The sequence below is a fragment of the Pempheris klunzingeri genome, chromosome 24 (genome assembly GCF_042242105.1).
Source record: "Pempheris klunzingeri isolate RE-2024b chromosome 24, fPemKlu1.hap1, whole genome shotgun sequence".
In the NCBI taxonomy this organism is placed as follows: Eukaryota; Metazoa; Chordata; class Actinopteri; order Acropomatiformes; family Pempheridae; genus Pempheris; species Pempheris klunzingeri.
This window is the reverse complement of record NC_092035.1, coordinates 682083-702135: the sequence shown is the minus strand read 5'-3', so window position 1 is coordinate 702135 and position 20053 is coordinate 682083. Positions and strand designations below refer to the sequence as shown.

At 47.6% G+C, this 20053-nt stretch overlaps 3 protein-coding genes across 3 annotated transcripts in view; 1 reads left to right on the top strand and 2 right to left on the bottom strand.

The window, feature by feature from the left end:
- eif5b (eukaryotic translation initiation factor 5B) overlaps positions 1-20053 on the bottom strand; it is a 96045-nt gene that overhangs the window by 3008 nt on the left and 72984 nt on the right. The window lies entirely within an intron of this gene.
- LOC139223849 (IQ calmodulin-binding motif-containing protein 1-like) lies at positions 1528-6971 on the bottom strand. The gene is made up of 14 exons (XM_070855854.1): positions 6863-6971; positions 6384-6552; positions 5721-5838; positions 5492-5564; positions 5157-5256; positions 4888-5060; positions 4395-4504; positions 4186-4304; positions 2912-2978; positions 2751-2826; positions 2496-2659; positions 2241-2378; positions 1908-2064; positions 1528-1796 (listed from the first exon to the last, which is right to left on the bottom strand). Exons 1-14 carry the CDS (start codon positions 6969-6971, stop codon positions 1528-1530), a joined length of 1842 nt encoding a protein of 613 aa, XP_070711955.1.
- LOC139223690 (kalirin-like) overlaps positions 9265-20053 on the top strand; it is a 49654-nt gene continuing 38865 nt past the window's right edge. Inside the window, exons 1-7 of the mRNA XM_070855664.1 lie at positions 9265-9319; positions 15218-15292; positions 15562-15676; positions 15762-15954; positions 19153-19376; positions 19456-19774; positions 19859-19981. Coding sequence (XP_070711765.1) covers positions 9265-9319; positions 15218-15292; positions 15562-15676; positions 15762-15954; positions 19153-19376; positions 19456-19774; positions 19859-19981 — 1104 coding nt within the window. The remainder of the gene's footprint in view (positions 9320-15217; positions 15293-15561; positions 15677-15761; positions 15955-19152; positions 19377-19455; positions 19775-19858; positions 19982-20053) is intronic.

Below are 20053 nucleotides of genomic sequence, written 5' to 3'. Positions count from 1 at the left end.
ATTTTCTGACTATTTAAGAAACATCTCAACGTCATATTGTAGCCTAATTACTCTTTTAACGCTCAACTATATGACGCCAAGCACACACACACACACACACACACACACACACACACACACACACACACACACACACACACACACACAGTTACACACAGTTAAAACACCTGAGTGAAACACAGACATGTTAATTTTTTCCACCTGAGAAATTTCAGTCTGGTCACCAACCAAACTCTGTTCAATTTTCTGAGTATTTAAGAAAAACTCTGTTCTAATGATCAAACACAGCTCCTACCTGCTTTGCTCTCTTCCAGTTGTTTCCCTCCGACGGACTGACTGACAGACAGGAAGCTGCTTATGTAACATCTGCTGAGCCTCGACAGGCTGCAGATCAATAATCAATGCATGTGATCGATACACAGCTCTGTGGGCTCGGCCGTCTCTAACGTCACGGCACACGCCAAAAACTTTCCTGGTGTTTGGGAGTTTGAATTAAAGGCTCATTCTGCTGCTTTATATGTGACATGGACAGTACATGGCGAACGTTGCTGATGATATAATATTAATAATAATAATAATAATAAGATTATAATAAATCACGTGGGCTGAACAGGGGAGGAAAACAACCGCACCCTCCTCCTCCTCTCCATCATCATCCTCCTCCATCTCTTCCCATCATGCAGCTGTGCTGACGGAGGAGCTCCCTCTGCTGTTTCCTGCTGGTTACTGCAATAAAATACACTGCACAGCAACCATCTCTGTTTGTCAGACGAGAGAATGAATGAATTTGAATCCGTACCTGTGTGAGTCTCACCTGTGCTGAGGAGTCAGAGGTTCACCTGCCTGCCTCTCAGACAGGAAGCAAACACAAGACCTGCATGTACGTGTACCAGACTTCACTGAGAAAACAGGCGTTTTAACACAAACTAGCATTGATGAGCTAATCTGAAGTTACATCTCAGATAAATATGAAACACAGGATGAGGTTAAATTATCATTTAATATCAAAAAAGCTGAGGTTGGACAGATTTTAGGGACATGAAGCATCTGAAGATCCTCCAAGAAATGACATCACCAGAAGAAGAAACACCAGCGAGGACGCATATGGACCATAAACACACTGCAAACACACCAGACTCCATTCACAAAAACACTAATTTAACATGGACTCCAGCACTCATTATTAACAGATGACATTTATCCTATATAGGAAGCAATGGCCAGGCGATGGGCCAAAGCAGGGTCCTGGGCATGCAGACCCCCGGCAACATAGAAAACAGTTACAGCTACAGTAACAGCAGAGCAGCAGCTCCTGTGTCCTGTTCTCTAAAATCCCTGTTTTAGTGAATGTAGTCTGGTGTGTGTGCTGTTTGTGGTTAAACCAAAAGGATCTACAAATAGGGTTCAGGTTTAAAAATGCAGGGGCAGACTTGGCTCACAGTTCCAAAGATCGTCTGAACTTGGCGAGGAAAGAGGAAGGTTTGAATGTTCGTCTTTATTACGGTCAGTTTAAAAACGCTCGTCAGGTTAAAGGTTCATTCCGTCCACCTCAGTGAGTTTGCTGACCTCCGCTGACCCCCCTACGAACAGTCCTCCAAGCTCCGCCTCCAGCTCCTGCAGGTGGGCGGGGCCAAATGTGTCGACGCCGGCCGTCTCTCCCAGCGTCCTCCACCACGGCAGCCTGGCCGCCTGCAGCACTGCATTGTGGGCGTCGCGGGCACGAGCGGCGATGGGACCCGAGGGGCTCAGGAGGGACTCAGCATCTGTCACCGTGACAACAGAGAGGGGCGGGGCATCTGCAGGGAGACGGAGACGGGTTTTTGTTTCTTTAACACCACTTCAATATTTCTGTGAATTACTGTGTCTGTGTGTGTGTGTGTCTGTGTGTGTCTGTGTCTGTGTGTGACCTCTGAGCAGCTCCAGCTGTGTGTGTGTGTGAGCCAGCAGAGCCTCCATCCTCTCCTCCTCCCTCCTCTGCTGATCTCCTCTCTGCAGCTCCGACAGCAGCAGCAGCTGCACCTCCTCATGGAGACGCTCACGCTCCTCACGGGACACACGGGACGACTACACACACACACACACACACACAATAAAAAATAATATTCAGACATGAGTCCAAAATTTTTTCCATCTAAAAAAATTTTTTCTAACCACAAACCAAACTCTGTTCAATTTTCTGGGTATTTAAGAAAAGGCCCAGGTGTGACATTACTGACAGTATTCAGAGCTGAGTCTCTTACAGGATGTCGGGAGGTGTGCTCCTCCACCTGTCTCTTTAGCTCCTCCCTCCGGCTGTCCGTCAAACCGTTCTGACCAATCCAGAGAGACGTGATGGGCGGGGCCTTAGCTGCTCTTCTTTCCTGCAGAAAATGACGAGCCTGAAAGAGGGCGCCATCATCAGTCAGGTGTAGACAGGTGTGACTCTGTGTGTGTGTGTGTGTGTGTGTGTGTGTGTGTGTGTGTGTGTGTGTGTGTGTGTGTGTGTGTGTGTGTACCGCTCTCTGCAGCGTCCTGGCGGCCTGCTGCTCAGTGTGAGTGCGTCTCAGTGTGTGTCGGTGTGTGTCCTTGTAGTGTCGCCTCTCTCTGAAGCCTCTCCAGAAGCTCTGGATCACCACGGCCGCACGCCGCTCGCACTCCTGCAGGTACGACTGCACCTGGTCTGCTCTCACACACACACACACACACACAATTACGTAACAGAACAGAAACAGTGTGTGTGTACAGGTGTGTATATATTAGTGTGTGTGTACCAGGAGGAAGTAGTTGCAGCAATTGTCTCTGTTTCTGGTGGAACCTCCTCCTCGCCTGCTGACGCCTCACACACACCTGAAACACACACACACACACTTTAGTGTGTTAGTCAAACTGTGTCAGTGCAGTAAAGGTACTCTTACTGCAGTATTACTCTCACCTGATACTTCAACTCCTCCTCCCATTGCTGCGCCTCCTTCTGCTGCTGCTGCTGTCGTCTACGAGCCCTGACACACACACACACACACACACACACACACACACACACACACACAGTCACACACAGTCACACACAGTCACACACACACAGTCACAAACACAGTCACACACACAGTCACACACACACACACACACATCACACACACAGTCACACACACACACACACACACACACAGTCACACACAGTCACACACACAGTCACACACACAGTCACACACACACACACACACACACACACAGTCACACACACAGTCACACACACACACACACACAGTCACACACACAGTCACACACACACACAGTCACACACACAGTCACACACACAGTCACAAACACAGTCACACAGTCACACACACAGTCACACAGTCACACACACAGTCACACACACAGTCACACACACAGTCACACACACAGTCACACAGTCACACACACAGTCACACACACACACAGTCACACACACAGTCACACACACAGTCACACACACAGTCACAAACACAGTCACACACACAGTCACACACACAGTCACAAACACAGTCACACACACACACACAGTCACACACACAGTCACACACACAGTCACACACACACAGTCACACACACACACACAGTCACACACACAGTCACACAGTCACACACACAGTCACACACACAGTCACACACACAGTCACACACACACACACAGTCACACACACAGTCACACACACAGTCACACACACAGTCACACACACACAGTCACACACACACACACAGTCACACACACACACACAGTCACACACACAGTCACACACACAGTCACACACACAGTCACACACACAGTCACACACACAGTCACACACACACACACAGTCACACACACACACACACACAGTCACACACACAGTCACACACACAGTCACACAGTCACACACACAGTCACACACACACACAGTCACACACACAGTCACACACACACAGTCACACACACACACACACACACAGTCACACACACACAGTCACACACACACACACACAGTAACACACACGTACGTTTATTTTAATCTCCCCACCAACCAAACTCTGTACAGTTTTCTGACTATTTAAGGAAAACCTCAAAGTGTCGGATTAGAGTCTATTCATTCTTTTAACTGCTCAACTGTATGACACTAAACACACACAAACACACACACACAGACAGAGGATGGCGGGGGTTAGACAGACAGACAGACAGACAGGTACCTGTATCTCCTCTGCAGCGTGCTGACGGCTCTGCTGAGGCTCTTCACTCTGCGTCTGGTCTGATACGACCTCCACGCCGCCTGGATTACACACGCTGCTCGCACATGCTCAGTAGTCACCTACACAGAGAGAGAGACAGACAGTTAGAGAGAGACAGAGAGAGAAAGACAGGTAGAGAAAGACAGACAGACAGCTGGTGTCTGTCTCACCTGGAAGTAACTCCTTGTGCCTTTGTCTGATTGAATGAGTGCGATCAGCCGTTCCACTTCCTGGTCAAAGCCCCGCCCCCTCCAGTCTTTGTCCAATAGGCTGTCCAGACCTGCAGAGAGTGTGACCTCTGACCCTTCAGTCCTGAACTATTAAAGGAGCACTACGGTGTTTTTAAACCTGGGCCCTATTTGTACATAACTATTAGGTACACCAGACTACATTCACAAAAACAGTGATTTTACACAGTAGCTGCTGCTCTGCTGCTGCCTCCATCAGTTAGCTTGTTTGTGTTATTGTGTGACTCTGGAGTTTTAAAGGGTTAATTCTGATATGATGCAATATCTGAAATTCACAACAACACAAAACAAACCAACTGAACAAGGCAGCAGCACATCAACAACTCCTGTGTCCTGTGAGGTAAAATCAGTGTTTTTGTGAACGGAGTCTGGTGGCTTCGAAGAGATGGGCGCATCAACAGGAGTGACCTCTGACCTCTGAAGCTGAGGAGGAGGGGCTGGACCCGGCGCTCCTGCTGACTGGCCATGAGGAGCATCAGTCTGACGGAGGCCCCGCCCACCGCAGAGTCGGCGCTGACGGCTAATTGGCCGACGGCCTCGTTGAGCAGCAGCAGGACGGATTCGTCACTCAACTCAGAGAGGAATTCCCTGCAGAGAGACAGAGAGACAGACAGCTGTTTAAGGTGGTGTGGTCTGGTTTGTGAAGACCGTCTGTCTCTCTCTCTGTCTGTCTGTCTGTGTTACCTGTTGGAGGCGCAGGTGTGAATCCACAGCTGGACACAGAGCAGAGACACGGCGACGTCATCACACATCTGGATGTGCTCATAGTGGACAGAGCTGAGAACTGGACAGACAGACAGGCAGACAGGCAGACAGACAGACAGACAGACAGACAGACAGACAGACAGACACACAGGCAGACAGACAGGTGTCAACAGCATGTGGGTCCGTCTCTTAATACGGTCCCACTGGAGAAGTGAACCTTTACAAACACAAGCCTCAGAGCAGGAGACCGATCAATGAAGTAATCAGACAGTCTACAAACTGATCAATAACCAATAATCAGTGAGGACACCCACCCTGTGTGGTGAGCTGAGTGTGAGCTCTGAGCAGCCAGCAGACAGAATCCATCACCTTCCTGAAGAGAGACAGCTGAGAGACAGACAGGCAGAGAGAGACAGGTAGAGAGAGACAGACAGGTAGACAGACAAGTACACAGGTAGACAGACAGGTAGAGAGAGAGACAGGTTAACAGGGAGCTCTAGCAGGGAATCGTCCATGTTGTGATGTCACTCTGCACTTCCTCACCTCAGCCCGCCTCATCAGCTGATTGGCCAATGACAGCAGGCCGTCCATGACTGACGGCAGGAACAGCCTATGAAACGCCTGGGATTTCTTCCCAGGATCCACCCCCACACAGCAGGAGCTGCACAGACAGACAGGTACAGACAGGTACAGGCAGGTACAGACAGACAGGTACAGGCAGGTACAGGCAGGTACAGGCAGGTACAGACAGGTACAGACAGGTACAGGCAGGTACAGACAGGTACAGACAGGTACAGACAGGTACAGACAGACAGGTACAGGCAGGTACAGACAGACAGGTACAGACAGACAGGTACAGACAGACAGGTGTGTGGATCAGGGCTACAACCATTAACAGAAATTGATGAAATAAAGTAGAAAAGATTTGAGATGATTAAGTGAGATCCTCCTTTAAGGTCCGTCCTCTGCTGGTCTACCTGTGTGTCAGGGGTTCCCGGTCTACCTGTGTGTCAGGGGTGTCAGGGGTTCCCGGTCTACCTGTGTGTCAGGGTGTCAGGGGTTCCCGGGCTACCTGTGTGTCAGGTGTCAGGGGTTCCCGGTCTACCTGTGTGTCAGGTGTCAGGGGTTCCTGGGCTACCTGTGTGTCAGGGGTGTCAGGGGTTCCTGGTCTACCTGTGTGTCAGGTGTCAGGGGTTCCTGGGCTACCTGGTGAACGTGGCGAGCGTGGCAGTGGCGCTCCAGTTGCCCCGCGGCCTCCTGGGACGGTGATTGAGAGCGAGGACGCAGTGACTCAGGACGCCGCTCAGGTACAGGGCGGACTTCAGACGGGTCAACGCCCCCCTGTCTGTCTGCAGCCCAGCCGCCCTCAGAGCCTCTGACAGGGACAGACAGACAGGTAGACAGGTAGACAGATAGACAGACAGGTAGACAGTTAGAAAGACAGGTAGACAGGTGAGAGACAGACAGACAAGTAGACGGTTAGAAAGACAGGTAGACAGGTGAGAGACAGACAGGCAGACAGACAGAGGGACAAACATGCACTTAGACAGACTGGTACAGACAGAGAAACAGACACCTTGTCAGACAGACAGATACTCTGACAGACAGACAAGTACAGGCAGGCAGGCAGGCAGACAGACAGACAGGTAGGTACAGACAGACAGGTGTGTGGGTGGCTGTCTCACTGTTTAACCCGTGGTTCAGCAGGCTGACCCTCTCCTCCGGGTCCAGGTCTCGGTCCTCCAGCCGCCTCTTCAGCTCGGACACCACGGCCTCCTCCTCCCCGGGCTCCATCCCCCTCTGACGGCCGGTAACGCTCTCAGGTCACCTGCACCTCAGCGACTAGCTGCTAGCTGTTAGCTGTTAGCTGCTAGCTGCTAGCACACCTGTCAGTATCCGGTCGGTGCCTCCACTGACGGTTAATATACTACGCTACAACACCTGTTAGCAGCACGTGCGCCTGGAGCCAGCTAGTCTTACCTGACTAACCACCCGTTCACCGACTGTAACCGAGAGGAAACCTGTCGTTAACCGGTTAAACAGCCTCCCCGTTGATTTGTTACCGTTTAAAGTGGCTTAGCAGCGACACAGAGCTACAGAAACGGAGGTTTTTCCAGCTAGCTCAGTTAGCTTGTAGCTAAGCCGACGCTCTTCTGTTTCTACGGCAACGTGACGTCATCGCGCTGCGACGGCGCGTCCCCCTGCAGCACAGAGGCTCAGTGATGATTATGGAGGGATTCAGCCTCATTATCACCTTCCTGCTTCATTTCACTGTTTGTTTTCTGTCTTGGTCTCACTGTGTTAGTATCATATTATATTCCACAGTCTAATCTATGTCTCCTGTTATGTGCTAAGAGGAAGTTATTGTACTTTATTGTCCTGATGTTTGTAATGATTCAGTTTTCATGATTAAAGAAAAGTGGAGAAAAGACAATAATATAATAACATCAGTCTGTTTGTTTATTTATTCATTCTTTCAATTCAATAGATCTTTATTTAAATACAACAAACAGAGAAACAGCAGCAGAGTGATGACAGGTGAACTAACAGGTCTGAAGGCTGGAAGCTGCAGTTATTATTTCATTAAGGGGGGGGGCTGTGAGCTGGGACGGCCTGGGGGGGGCGCTGTAGCTCTGCATGTTCTCACTCTGTGTCCATAAGCTGCTGGAAAACATGACAAATGTTCCTGCTGTGGGTGAAAGAGTTTGAGTCTGTGGATCAATAAGAGGTGAAGAGCATCCTTTGGATTCTAGTGTGAATAAGATGCTTCTGCCTTCTTATGGATCCTGATGGATAAAACAGATTGACTGTATTTATGTCTCTGCATGAAATAAAGTGTCTTTATCTAATGTTTACTGGTTCCTGTTGTCTTCTATTAAATATTCTTTCATGTGGCATAAAACAAAATATAATGAAATAAAACATAATATAATGAAATAAAACATAATATAATTAAATAAAATAAAACATAATATAATAAAACATAATATAATTAAATAAAATAAAACATAATATAATAAAATAAAACATAATATAATAAAATAAAACATAATATAATAAAACATAATATAATTAAATAAAATAAAACATAATATAATAAAATAAAACATAATATATTTAAATAAAATAAATATAGAAAATATAATGAATTAATAGACTATATACATATATATAATAAAATATATGTAAATAAAATACAACAAATACACAATATAAATATATATGTGACTGGAGTAAAAAACTATACAAATAAAATTGAACGCAATAAGTACATATAAGAAATATATGTAAATAAAATGAAATATTATATAATATAATAAAATACAATTGAACAAATTAAACTTGAAAAAAATACAATTTATGTTAAAACAATAAAATATAAAAAAACATGTGACAGGAATAAAAATAAAATATAATAACAAAATAAAATTGAAATAAATAAAATATGTAAATAAAAGAAAATATAAAAATCTGTGACTGAAATAAATCAAAATAAAATAAATAAATACAGACAGTAGATCAGTACCGGGGTGTGTGTGAGTGAGTGTGTGTGTGTGTGTGTGTGTGTGTGTGTGTGTGTGTGTGTGTGTGAGCCGCTCGGTGCAGCAGCTGCTGCAGCCCTCGTGCACAGCGCCCCTCTCTCTCTCTCTCCGGTGCGCCTGCGTGCTGAAACACACACCGAGCGTCCGCTGCCTGGACCGGCGGGAGGAGCGCGGGGAGGCACCGGGACCGGGAGCGGGGCTGCTGGACCTCACGGAGGACCGGAACGGTGTCGGTACCAGCGACCTGCGGTGACGTGATGTGATGCGCGGGATCACGGTAACGTAAGAACAGCAGCAGCAGAGGAGGAGGAGGAGGAGGAGGAGGAGGAGGACCGTCGAGGCTCAGCCGAGGAGGATGCAGCAGTGACCCGCTGATCGGTACCGGGAGGAGGGGAACACATCCACAGTCCGACCCGATCTGATGTAAAGCCGCAGGGATGGACGGGTAGGCAGGGAGGAGGCGCGAGGAGCGGAGCGGCCGACGGTACATAACGGAGGAGAGAGCGCGAGGAGGAGGAGGAGGAGGAGGAGGAGGAGGGGGGAGGATGAATCCGGTGGATGGAGGAGGAGAAGCGGGCCCGGACGGCCTGGCGACGGCAGGTAGGGTGTGTGTGAGTGTGTGTGTGTGTGTGTGTGTGTGTGTGTGTGTGTGTGTGTGTGTGTGTGTGTGTGTGTGTGTGTGTAGTGGGAGCTGCTGTCGCCATGATGCCTCCACATCCGCCCATTGACTCAGAGAATGTGTGTGTGTGTGTGTGTGTGTGTGTGTGTGTCAGCATCCCTCCATCCTCCATGTGTGTATCAATGGGGGGGGGGGGTCCTACCAAGGAGGATTGTGGGAAGGCCTGCTTGGCTATCAAACGTGTGTGTGTGTGTGTGTGTGTGTGTGTGTGTGGTAATACTGTTACACGGTAATAGAAGCTGTGAGACGTGGTCACGTGACGCCCCCGTGGCCCATTCATTCCTACAGAGGCCGTGCTGCTCTCTGATTGGCTGGCAGCTGTCAATTAAAGTCCCACACTGGGGGTGTCTTCGGTTTGGGCCAAAGGTGGGCTACGTTCACCTGCGGGTAGCCATAGCAACAGTGGGGCCAGGTTACTGGAGCGTTCCATTTTGTAGTTCTGCGTCCAAATTCTTCATAAGTGCCGAATAATTGGATGATGAAGACGAAGAGCACGTGTGAATAATATCATTTGGTGTCTAATAACTTTATTTGTCTTACTGTGTGTCGTTCTCTTCATACACACCAGACTCCATTTACAAAAACAGTCATTTTAAGAGGAGCAGCTGTGTTCTGCAACTACCTCGATCAGTTTGTTCGTTTGCGTTATTGTGTGAATTTGGTGTTTCAAAGGGTTAATTCTGATACAAATCAATGCTTGTGTTAACATACAATAACACACACTAACTAACTGATCAAGGCAGGAGTAGATCATCAACTCCTGTGTTCTGAGCTAAAATTTGTGTTTTCGACAATGAAGTCTGGTGTGTTTGAGGAGATCGATATAACAGCTGTTTGTGGTTAAATCAAAAGGATTTTATAAATATATGATGCTCAAGTCATGAAGAACAAACCAAAACATCACTTCTTGGGTTTGAATATTACAATACATTAAAAATATAAGCTACCAGACTCCATTGACAAAAACAGTAATTTAACACAGGAGCCGCTGGTCTTCTGCTGCCTGAATCGGTTAATGTGTTTGTGGTATTATGTGACTTTGCTGTTCTAAAGGTTTAAATATGATCCAGAACAATATTTGTGTCACACACAATAAGACAAACTAACTAACTGATGGAGGCAGCGGCAGACCAGCAATGATTGTGTTCTGTTCTCTAAAATCCCTGTTTTAGTGAATGTAGTCTGGTGTGTGTGCTGTTTGTGGTTAAACCAAAAGGATCTTCCAGGTCTCTCTCTGTAGGGATCCTTTCCATGATGCTGTCACACACTTAGAATAACACTCTGAGCCTGTCAGTGGATCAAACAAGCACTTTTAGTGGACCTACAAGCCATTTAGACACCAAAATACCCACGAATGGGGGCCACAGGTTTAAAAATACTCACCTACTAATGGGAATTATGACCATTATGGCCATCATATACAATCCTGTAAAAGTTTTAAAAGTTATTGCTAGTCTGAAATTGGGCCCTGACCCATGTCTTAGCGAGCAGCAGTGACGTAAATACAAACTGTTGGGAAGACAAACCAAAGAATTGGGGCCTCCTTCACCAGAGCTACGAATTTCACCACAATCTATCCAATAGTAGCGTTGCGCTAGGTCGCTAGCGTGGCTACAAACAAACAGGAATCAGTGATGAATATGGAAATGGAAAAGGAAGACTGTAACCACGATGGAGGCTTCAATATAAATGTGACCATACATGTGACATCCAGAAGAAATGTGCTGCGATGCACCAAAGGACCCGTGAGGAGGATTTAAGAGACCGGACCTGACAGCCGCACGACATTTTGCTTGTAACAGCAAAACATCAAACACAAGACGATGTTGTAAAGCAGCTTTTCAAAGTTCAGGAAACTCACTCAGAGCAAACAGTGACTCAGCTTTAGAGATTATGTGAGCAGGTGTGAAGCTGAGGGGCTTTTACTGTGAAGGATTGAGAGGGCCTTTACCGTGAAGCAGCTGGAAGACTTTTATTGTGAAGTACCAGGTTGGATTTTAGCGTGAAGCAGCTGGACGGCTTTTATTCTGAAGTACCAGGTGGGATCTTACTGAGAAGTGGCTGAAGGGCTTTTATTGTGAAGGATTGGGAGGGCTTTTATTGTGAGGTACCAGGTTGGATTTTCCCGTGAAACAGCTGGAGGGCTTTTATTGTGAAGGATTGGGAGGGCTTTTATTGTGAAGTACCAGGTTGGATCTTACTGTGAAGCAGTTGGAGGGCTTTTAATGTGAAATACCAGGTTGGATTTTACTGCAGCGGATTGGGAGGGCTTTTAATGTGAAGTAACATGTTGGATTTTACTGTGAAGCAGCTAAAGGACTTTTATTGTGAAGAAGCAGGAAGACTTTTATTGTGAAGAAGCTAGAAATGTTTCAGCGTGAAGCAATTTGGGGCTTTTAGTGTGAAGAAGCTGGAGTTTCATTGTGAAACAGTCACAGGGAAGGCTTTTATTGTGAAGGATTGGGAGAGCTTTTATTGTGAAGGTTTAGACACAGCCAGTCCATTTCATCTTATCGCAGACAAACGATGTCACGTGACCACTGAGCTGTATTTGCTAGCATGTATATGTGGCGTCTAGTTTCCATGGTAACGGCGTGTTCGTCCTCCTGCTTCATTTGATCCGTTTTAAGCTGTTTTCACATGTTGGACGTGTCAAACGGCTCAAAGCGTGTTAACGTATAGAATACGTGCTGTGCGTGGTGGACGTCGTGCCGTCGGCGTGGGACTCTGACGTCGTGCCGTCTTCCCGTGTGACGCTTTGGACGCCGCGCTGAAGCGTCTTCATTAGTCTTTGTTGTGTAATCGGCGAGATGAGTCCTGACAGACTGACAGCGAGTTCCTCTGAAGCCTTTTCATCTGCTCTGTACCGCAGCTATTTTAGGCTTTACACTGACTCAGTGTGTGTGTGTGTGTGTGTGTGTGTGTGTGTGTGTGTGTGTGTGACTTTGGTGCTTTAAAGGGTCAGAACTAACCCTCAGAAACAGCCGTTATGTCGCTCTCTTCAGAGCCACCAGACTCCATTTACAAAAACAGTGATTTTACCTCACAGAGCACAGGAGCCGCTGTGTTCTGCAGCTGCTTTGATCAGTTAGTTTGTTTGTGTTATTGTGTGACGTTGGTGTTTTACAGGGTTGGTTCAGATACAACACAATACTTCTGGAACACACAATAACACAAACAAACTAATCGATAGAGGCAGCAGTAGAGCAGCAATGATTGTGTAAAATCCCTGTTTTAGTGAATGTAGTCTGGTGTGTGTGCTGTTTGTGGTTAAACCAAAAGGATCTTCCAGGTCTCTCTCTGTAGGGATCCTTTCCATGATGCTGTCACACACTTAGAATAACAATCTGAGCTGTTACATCGCTCTCTTCAAACACACCAGACTCCATTGACAAACATAGTCATTTTAAACAGCAGGTGCTGGTCTCAAGCTGTTAGCTTGTTCATGTTGTTGCGTGACTTTGATGTTTTAAAGGGTTAATTCAGATCCAGCACAATATTTATATAACACACAGTAGCACAAACACACTAACTCATGGAGGCAGCAGCAGAGCAGCAGCTCCTGTGTCCTGTTCTCTAAAATCCCTGTTTTAGTGAATGTAGTCTGGTGTGTGTGCTGTTTGTGGTTAAACCAAAAGGATCTTCCAGGTCTCTCTCTGTAGGGATCCTTTCCATGATGCTGTCACACACTTAGAATAACACTCTGAGCCTCTTTGTACCAATCAGTCACTTAGACAGCAAAATATGTTCAAATAGGATCAATCAGGGTTTAGTGGTCGTCTGTCTGGGGCTGGATTCATGTTTACAGCCTTTAAACTCCCACCAGCAGCTCGTTAGTGTCCGCAGGCTGTTCGATGTTAACACACACACACATACACACACACACACACACACGTCCGTTAATTCACGTGGGAAAGACGGGAGAGAGATCCACTGATCAGCCTGTTCTCATATTTACGTGAGCTGTAACCTCATTCTACAAACTACAGTTATATTCTTTTGATTTTGTTCAGTTTTATACGACCAGCAACAAAATAAACAGTAAAAAACAAAAATAAAAATGACACATGACGAGAAAGAAAACAAGATAAATGAATAAATACATTAAATTGATAAAGAAAGAAAATAATAAAAATTAAATACATGAAATGAAAAATACATAAAAAACATTTCCATAAAGGACAAAACAAATAAAAATAAAAAGTAAAATAAAAATGAATAGAATTTAGAATAGAGAAGTCAATAAAACAAAAATGTAAATGTAAATAAATAACTAAAATGAAAATGAATAAAATCACAAATATAATAGACCAAATAGAAAATAAATATATACAAATAAAATAAATGAAATCAAATAAGAAATAAAAGTCCATAAAACCACACAGTCAAATAAAAACTAAAAGAAGTATGAGTGTATAACTGACTGCTTGTGTGTGGATGAAGGATTAATTAATGTATGAATGAGGTCATGCTTTAATGTCCTGTTTTGGCAACACACAGCAGGAGGGGGGAGGGGGGCAGAAAGGGGGGAGGGGGGGGCAGAAAGGGGGGTGGGGGGCAGGAGGGGCAGGGAGGGGGGCAGGAGGGAGATGGAGGAGAAACGGTGTGATGGAGGAGATTCAGTTCCCCTCATCCTGTTTTTACCTTCTCTGTCCTCAGAGTGTGTGTGTGTGTGTGTGAGTGTGTGTGTGTGTGTGTGAGTGTGTGTGTGAGTGTGTGTGTGTGAGTGTGTGTGTGTGTGTGCGTGTGTGTGTGAGTGTGTGTGTGTGTGTGAGTGTGTGTGTGTGTGTGCGTGTGTGTGTGAGTGTGTGTGTGTGTGTGTGTGTGTGTGTGTGTGTGAGTGTGTGTGTGAGTGTGTGTGTGTGAGTGTGTGTGTGTGTGTGTGTGTGTGTGAGTGTGTGTGTGTGTGTGTGTGTGTGTGTGTGTGTATTACCTTCGTCCCACTGTGCAGGATGATCTGGTGCCCATAGCAGAGCCTGTATATCTGTCTGCAACACACACACTGAGTTTTCTAATTGAAACGTCTGTCAGTTCCTCTCGCCAACACCTGATTGGCTCACATTGGCTGGTGGACGCTGTTTGAAGCTGTTTCATAAACTGACCAATCAGAGGAGGGTCCTGTCTGAACCCGACCAACCAGAGGAGGGTCCTGACTGAACCCGACCAACCAGAGGAGGGTCCTGACTGAACCCGACCAACCAGAGGAGGGTCCTGACTGAACCCGACCAATCAGAGGAGGGTCCTGACTGAACCCGACCAACCAGAGGAGGGTCCTGTCTGAACCCGACCAACCAGAGGAGGGTCCTGACTGAACCCGACCAACCAGAGGAGGGTCCTGACTGAACCCGACCAATCAGAGGAGGGTCCTGACTGAACCCGACCAACCAGAGGAGGGTCCTGACTGAACCCGACCAACCAGAGGAGGGTCCTGACTGAACCCGACCAACCAGAGGAGGGTCCTGTCTGAACCCGACCAACCAGAGGAGGGTCCTGTCTGAACCCGACCAACCAGAGGAGGGTCCTGACTGAACCCGACCAATCAGAGGAGGGTCCTGACTGAACCCGACCAACCAGAGGAGGGTCCTGACTGAACCCGACCAACCAGAAGTCTTTCTGAACGTCACTTCTGGCTCCAAAAAACCAAGATGGCAACGCCCATAAAGCCAAACTAGAAGCTTCAGAATGGCATCCACTAACCAGCGGGGGGCGTCATGTTAACTTTAACTTGTTAAACAAGTTTAACAGTAACTGATTATTTTCAGATATTTATTGATTAACATTCTGCTGCTGATCGATTGATTCTGGTTTCTGTCTCTCAGGTTCGGGGAAAGCTGAGTCCGTCCGGGCAGTCGACGTCCTCACGGTGCTCAGAGAGAAAGTGGCCTTCGTGTCAGGTAAGACCACTTTAGCCCATTTCAGCCCACTTCAGCCCACTTTGGCCCTGATGTGGTCCATTTTAGCCCACTTTGGCCCTGATGTGGTCCATTTTAGCCCACTTTGGCCCTGATGTGGCCCACTTCAGCCCACTTTGGCCCTGATGTGGTCCATTTTAGCCCACTTTGGCCCTGATGTGGCCCACTTCAGCCCACTTTGGCCCTGACGTGGTCCATTTTAGCCCACTTTGGCCCTGATGTGGTCCAGTTTAACGGCCTCTGTTCTCCAGGTGGGCGGGACAAACGCGGCGGACCAATCCTGACCTTTCCTGCCAGAACCAATCACGATCGAATAAAACAGGAAGACCTCAGCCGATTGGTCACGTACCTGTCGACCATACCCAGGTAACGTCCGCTCACCCGTCCGCCTCTGTACCCGTCTCTCTGCTCGCCCGCCTCTCCGCTCACCTGTCTGCCTGCCCCCCCTCAGTGAGGACGTGCGTGCGCGGGGCTTCACCGTGGTGGTGGACATGCGGGGCAGCAAGTGGGACAGTGTGAAGCCGGTTCTCCGCACGCTGCAGGAGTCCTTTTCCTCCAACATCCACACGGCGCTGCTCATCAAGCCGGACACCTTCTGGCAGAAACACAAGACCAACCTGGGCAGCGCCAAGCTCAGCTTCGAGGTACTGCTACTACTGCAGTACTGCTACTACAGGAGTACTGCAGTACTGCTACTACAGGAGTACTGCTACTACAGGAGTACTGCTACTACAGGAGTACTGCAGTACTGCTACTACAGGAGTACTGCTACTACAGGAGTACTGCTACTACAGGAGTACTGCTACAGGAGTACTGCAGTACTGCTACTACAGGAGTACTGCAGTACTGCTACTACAGGAGTACTGCTACTACTGCAGTACTGCTACTACAGGAGTACTGCAGTACTGCTACTACAGGAGTACTGCTACAGGAGTACTGCAGTACTGCTACTACAGGAGTACTGCAGTACTGCTACTACAGGAGTACTGCTACTACTGCAGTACTGCTACTACAGGAGTACTGCAGTACTGCTACTACAGGAGTACTGCTACTACAGGAGTACTGCTACTACTGCAGTACTGCTACTACAGGAGTACTGCTACTACAGGAGTACTGCAGTACTGCTACTACAGGAGTACTGCTACTACTGCAGTACTGCTACTACAGGAGTACTGCTACTACAGGAGTACTGCAGTACTGCTACTACAGGAGTACTGCTACTACTGCAGTACTGCTACTACAGGAGTACTCCTACTACAGGAGTACTGCTACTACAGGAGTACTGCAGTACTGCTACTACAGGAGTACTGCTACTACAGGAGTACTGCTACTACTGCAGTACTGCTACTACAGGAGTACTCCTACTACAGGAGTACTGCTACTACAGGAGTACTGCAGTACTGCTACTACAGGAGTACTGCTACTACTGCAGTACTGCTACTACAGGAGTACTCCTACTACAGGAGTACTGCTACTACAGGAGTACTGCAGTACTGCTACTACAGGAGTACTGCAGTACTGCTACTACAGGAGTACTGCTACTACAGGAGTACTGCTACTACTGCAGTACTGCTACTACAGGAGTACTCCTACTACAGGAGTACTGCTACTACAGGAGTACTGCAGTACTGCTACTACAGGAGTACTGCTACTACAGGAGTACTGCTACTACTGCAGTACTGCTACTACTGCAGTACTGCTACTACAGGAGTACTGCTACTACAGGAGTACTGCTACTACAGGAGTACTGCAGTACTGCTACTACAGGAGTACTGCTACAGGAGTACTGCTACTACAGGAGTACTGCTACAGGAGTACTGCTACTACAGGAGTACTGCAGTACTGCTACTACAGGAGTACTGCTACAGGAGTACTGCAGTACTGCTGCTACAGGAGTACTGCTGCTACAGGAGTACTGCTACTACAGGAGTACTGCTACAGGAGTACTGCAGTACTGCTGCTACAGGAGTACTGCAGTACTGCTGCTACAGGAGTACTGCTACTACAGGAGTACTGCTACAGGAGTACTGCAGTACTGCTACTACAGGAGTACTGCTACAGGAGTACTGCAGTACTGCTGCTACAGGAGTACTGCTACAGGAGTACTGTAGTACTGCTGCTACAGGTGTACTGCTACAGGAGGACTGTAGTACTGCTACTACAGGAGTACTGCTACTACAGGAGTACTGCTACAGGAGTACTGTAGTACTGCTGGTACAGGAGTACTGCTACAGGAGTACTGCAGTACTGCTGCTACAGGAGTACTGTAGTACTGCTGCTACAGGAGTACTGCTAAAGGAGTACTGCAGTACTGCTGCTACAGGAGTACTGCTACAGGAGTACTGTAGTACTGCTGCTACAGGAGTACTGCTATAGGAGTACTGCAGTACTGCTGCTACAGGAGTACTGCTACAGGAGTACTGCAGTACTGCTGCTATAGGAGTACTGCAGTACTGCTGCTCCAGGAGTACTGCTACAGGAGTACTGCAGTACTGCTGCTACAGGAGTACTGCTATAGGAGTACTGTAGTACTGCTGCTACAGGAGTACTGCAGTACTGCTGCTACAGGAGTACTGCTATAGGAGTACTGCAGTACTGCTGCTACAGGAGTACTGCAGTACTGCTGCTATAGGAGTACTGCAGTACTGCTGCTACAGGAGTACTGCTATAGGAGTACTGCAGTACTGCTGCTATAGTAGTCCTGTAGTACTATAGTACTACTACTATAGTACTATAGTACTGCTGCTATAGTACTGCTGCTATAGGAGTACTGCTATAGTACTGCTGCTATAGGAGTACTGTAGTACTGCTGCTATAGTACTGCTGCTATAGGAGTACTGTAGTACTGCTGCTATAGGAGTACTACAGTACTGCTGCTATAGTACTGCTGCTATAGTAGTACTGTAGTACTATAGTACTACTACTATAGTACTATAGTACTGCTGCAGCTGCTACTGCTATTACTATTACTTCTACTGCTACTGACTACAGGCGTTTTACAATAGTAAAACTGATTTAGTACTAGTTTAGTAGTGTTTAGTACTGTTTAGTACTAGTTTAGTACTGGTTTAGTTCAAGTTTAGTACTGTTTAGTACTAGTTTAGTACTGGTTTAGTTCAAGTTTAGTACTGTTTAGTACTAGTTTAGTACTGGTTTAGTACTAGTTAAGTACTGGTTTAGTACTGTTTGTACTAGTTTAGTACTGGTTTGGTACTAGTTTGTACTGGTTTAGCACTAGTTTGGTGCTAGTTTGCACTTCTTTAGTACTGGTTTAGTACTAGTTTGTACTGGTTTAGTACTGTTTGGTGCTAGTTTGCACTAGTTTAGTACTGGTTTAGTACTAGTTTAGTACTAGTTTGCACTAGTTTAGTACTGGTTTGGTACTAGTTTAGTACTAGTTTGCACTAGTTTAGTACTGGTTTGGTACTAGTTTGCACTAGTTTAGTACTGGTTTAGTACTAGTTTAGTACTAGTTTGCACTAGTTTAGTACTGGTTTAGTACTAGTTTAGTACTAGTTTGCACTAGTTTAGTACTGGTTTGGTACTAGTTTGCACTAGTTTAGTACTAGTTTAGTATTAGTTTAGTACTAGTTTAGTGCTAGTTTAGTACTAGTTTGTACTGGTTTAGTACTAGTTTAGTGCTAGTTTAGTACTAGTTTGTACTGGTTTAGTACTAGTTTAGTGCTAGTTTGCACTAGTTTAGTACTGGTTTAGTACTAGTTTAGTGCTAGTTTGCACTAGTTTAGTACTGGTTTAGTACTAGTTTAGTGCTAGTTTGCACTAGTTTAGTACTAGTTTAGTACTGGTTTGCACTGGTTTCACGTCCTCTCCCCTGTCCTCAGACCAGCCTGGTCTCGGTGGAGGGGCTGTCCCGGCTCGTCGACCCCTCCCAGCTGACCTCCGACCTCGGCGGCTCGCTGGAGTACGACCACGTGGAGTGGACCGAGCTGCGTCTGGGCCTGGAGGAGTTCTCGGGGGCCGCCACGCAGCTGCTGGCCCAGCTGGAGCAGCTGGAGGCCGGGCTGAACCGCACACCCGAGCCCCAGGACGTGGACGAGGCCCGCAAGTATGGCGGCGCCGCAGCCGGACTGATAGATCATTTCTTATCGATTCAGAGGAGTGACCTCACGTGTTTCCCTCCGCAGACTCCTCGAGGAGCACGGGCGTCTCCGGAACACCATCGCCACGGCGCCGGTCGACGCCCTCGAGCGAGAGGGGCGGAGCTTGCTCCAGCGAATGCGCCTGGGCCCCTCCCACGGCGACGCTTCAACTGAAGGCGGCGGCGGTAGCCACGGCAGCTGGCTGTCGGGCGGGGCGGACTTCCAGAGCGTGGCGCCGAAGGTGTCGTCCCTGCTGGACCGTCTGCAGGCGTCCCGCGGTCACCTGCTGCAGAGCTGGAGCGACAGGAAGCTGCACCTGGACCAGGCGCTGCAGCTGCACCTGTTCGAGCAGGACGCCGCCAAGGTGACGCTCACACCCGCCGCCGTCATCCAAAGGGGTGTGGCTTTGGGTCGTCCTCTCACCTGTCTCGCTCTTCCTGTCTGTCAGATGTCGGAGTGGATCGCTCACAGCAAAGACCTGTTCATGCAGAGTCTGGTGGAGGTCGGCCAGAACCACCAGCACGCCGTCGACCTGCAGACACAACACCAGCACTTCACCGCCAACTGCATGGTCAGTGTGTGTGTGTGTGTGTGTGAGTGTGTGTGTGTGTGAGTGTGTGTGTGTGTGTGTGTGAGTGTGAGT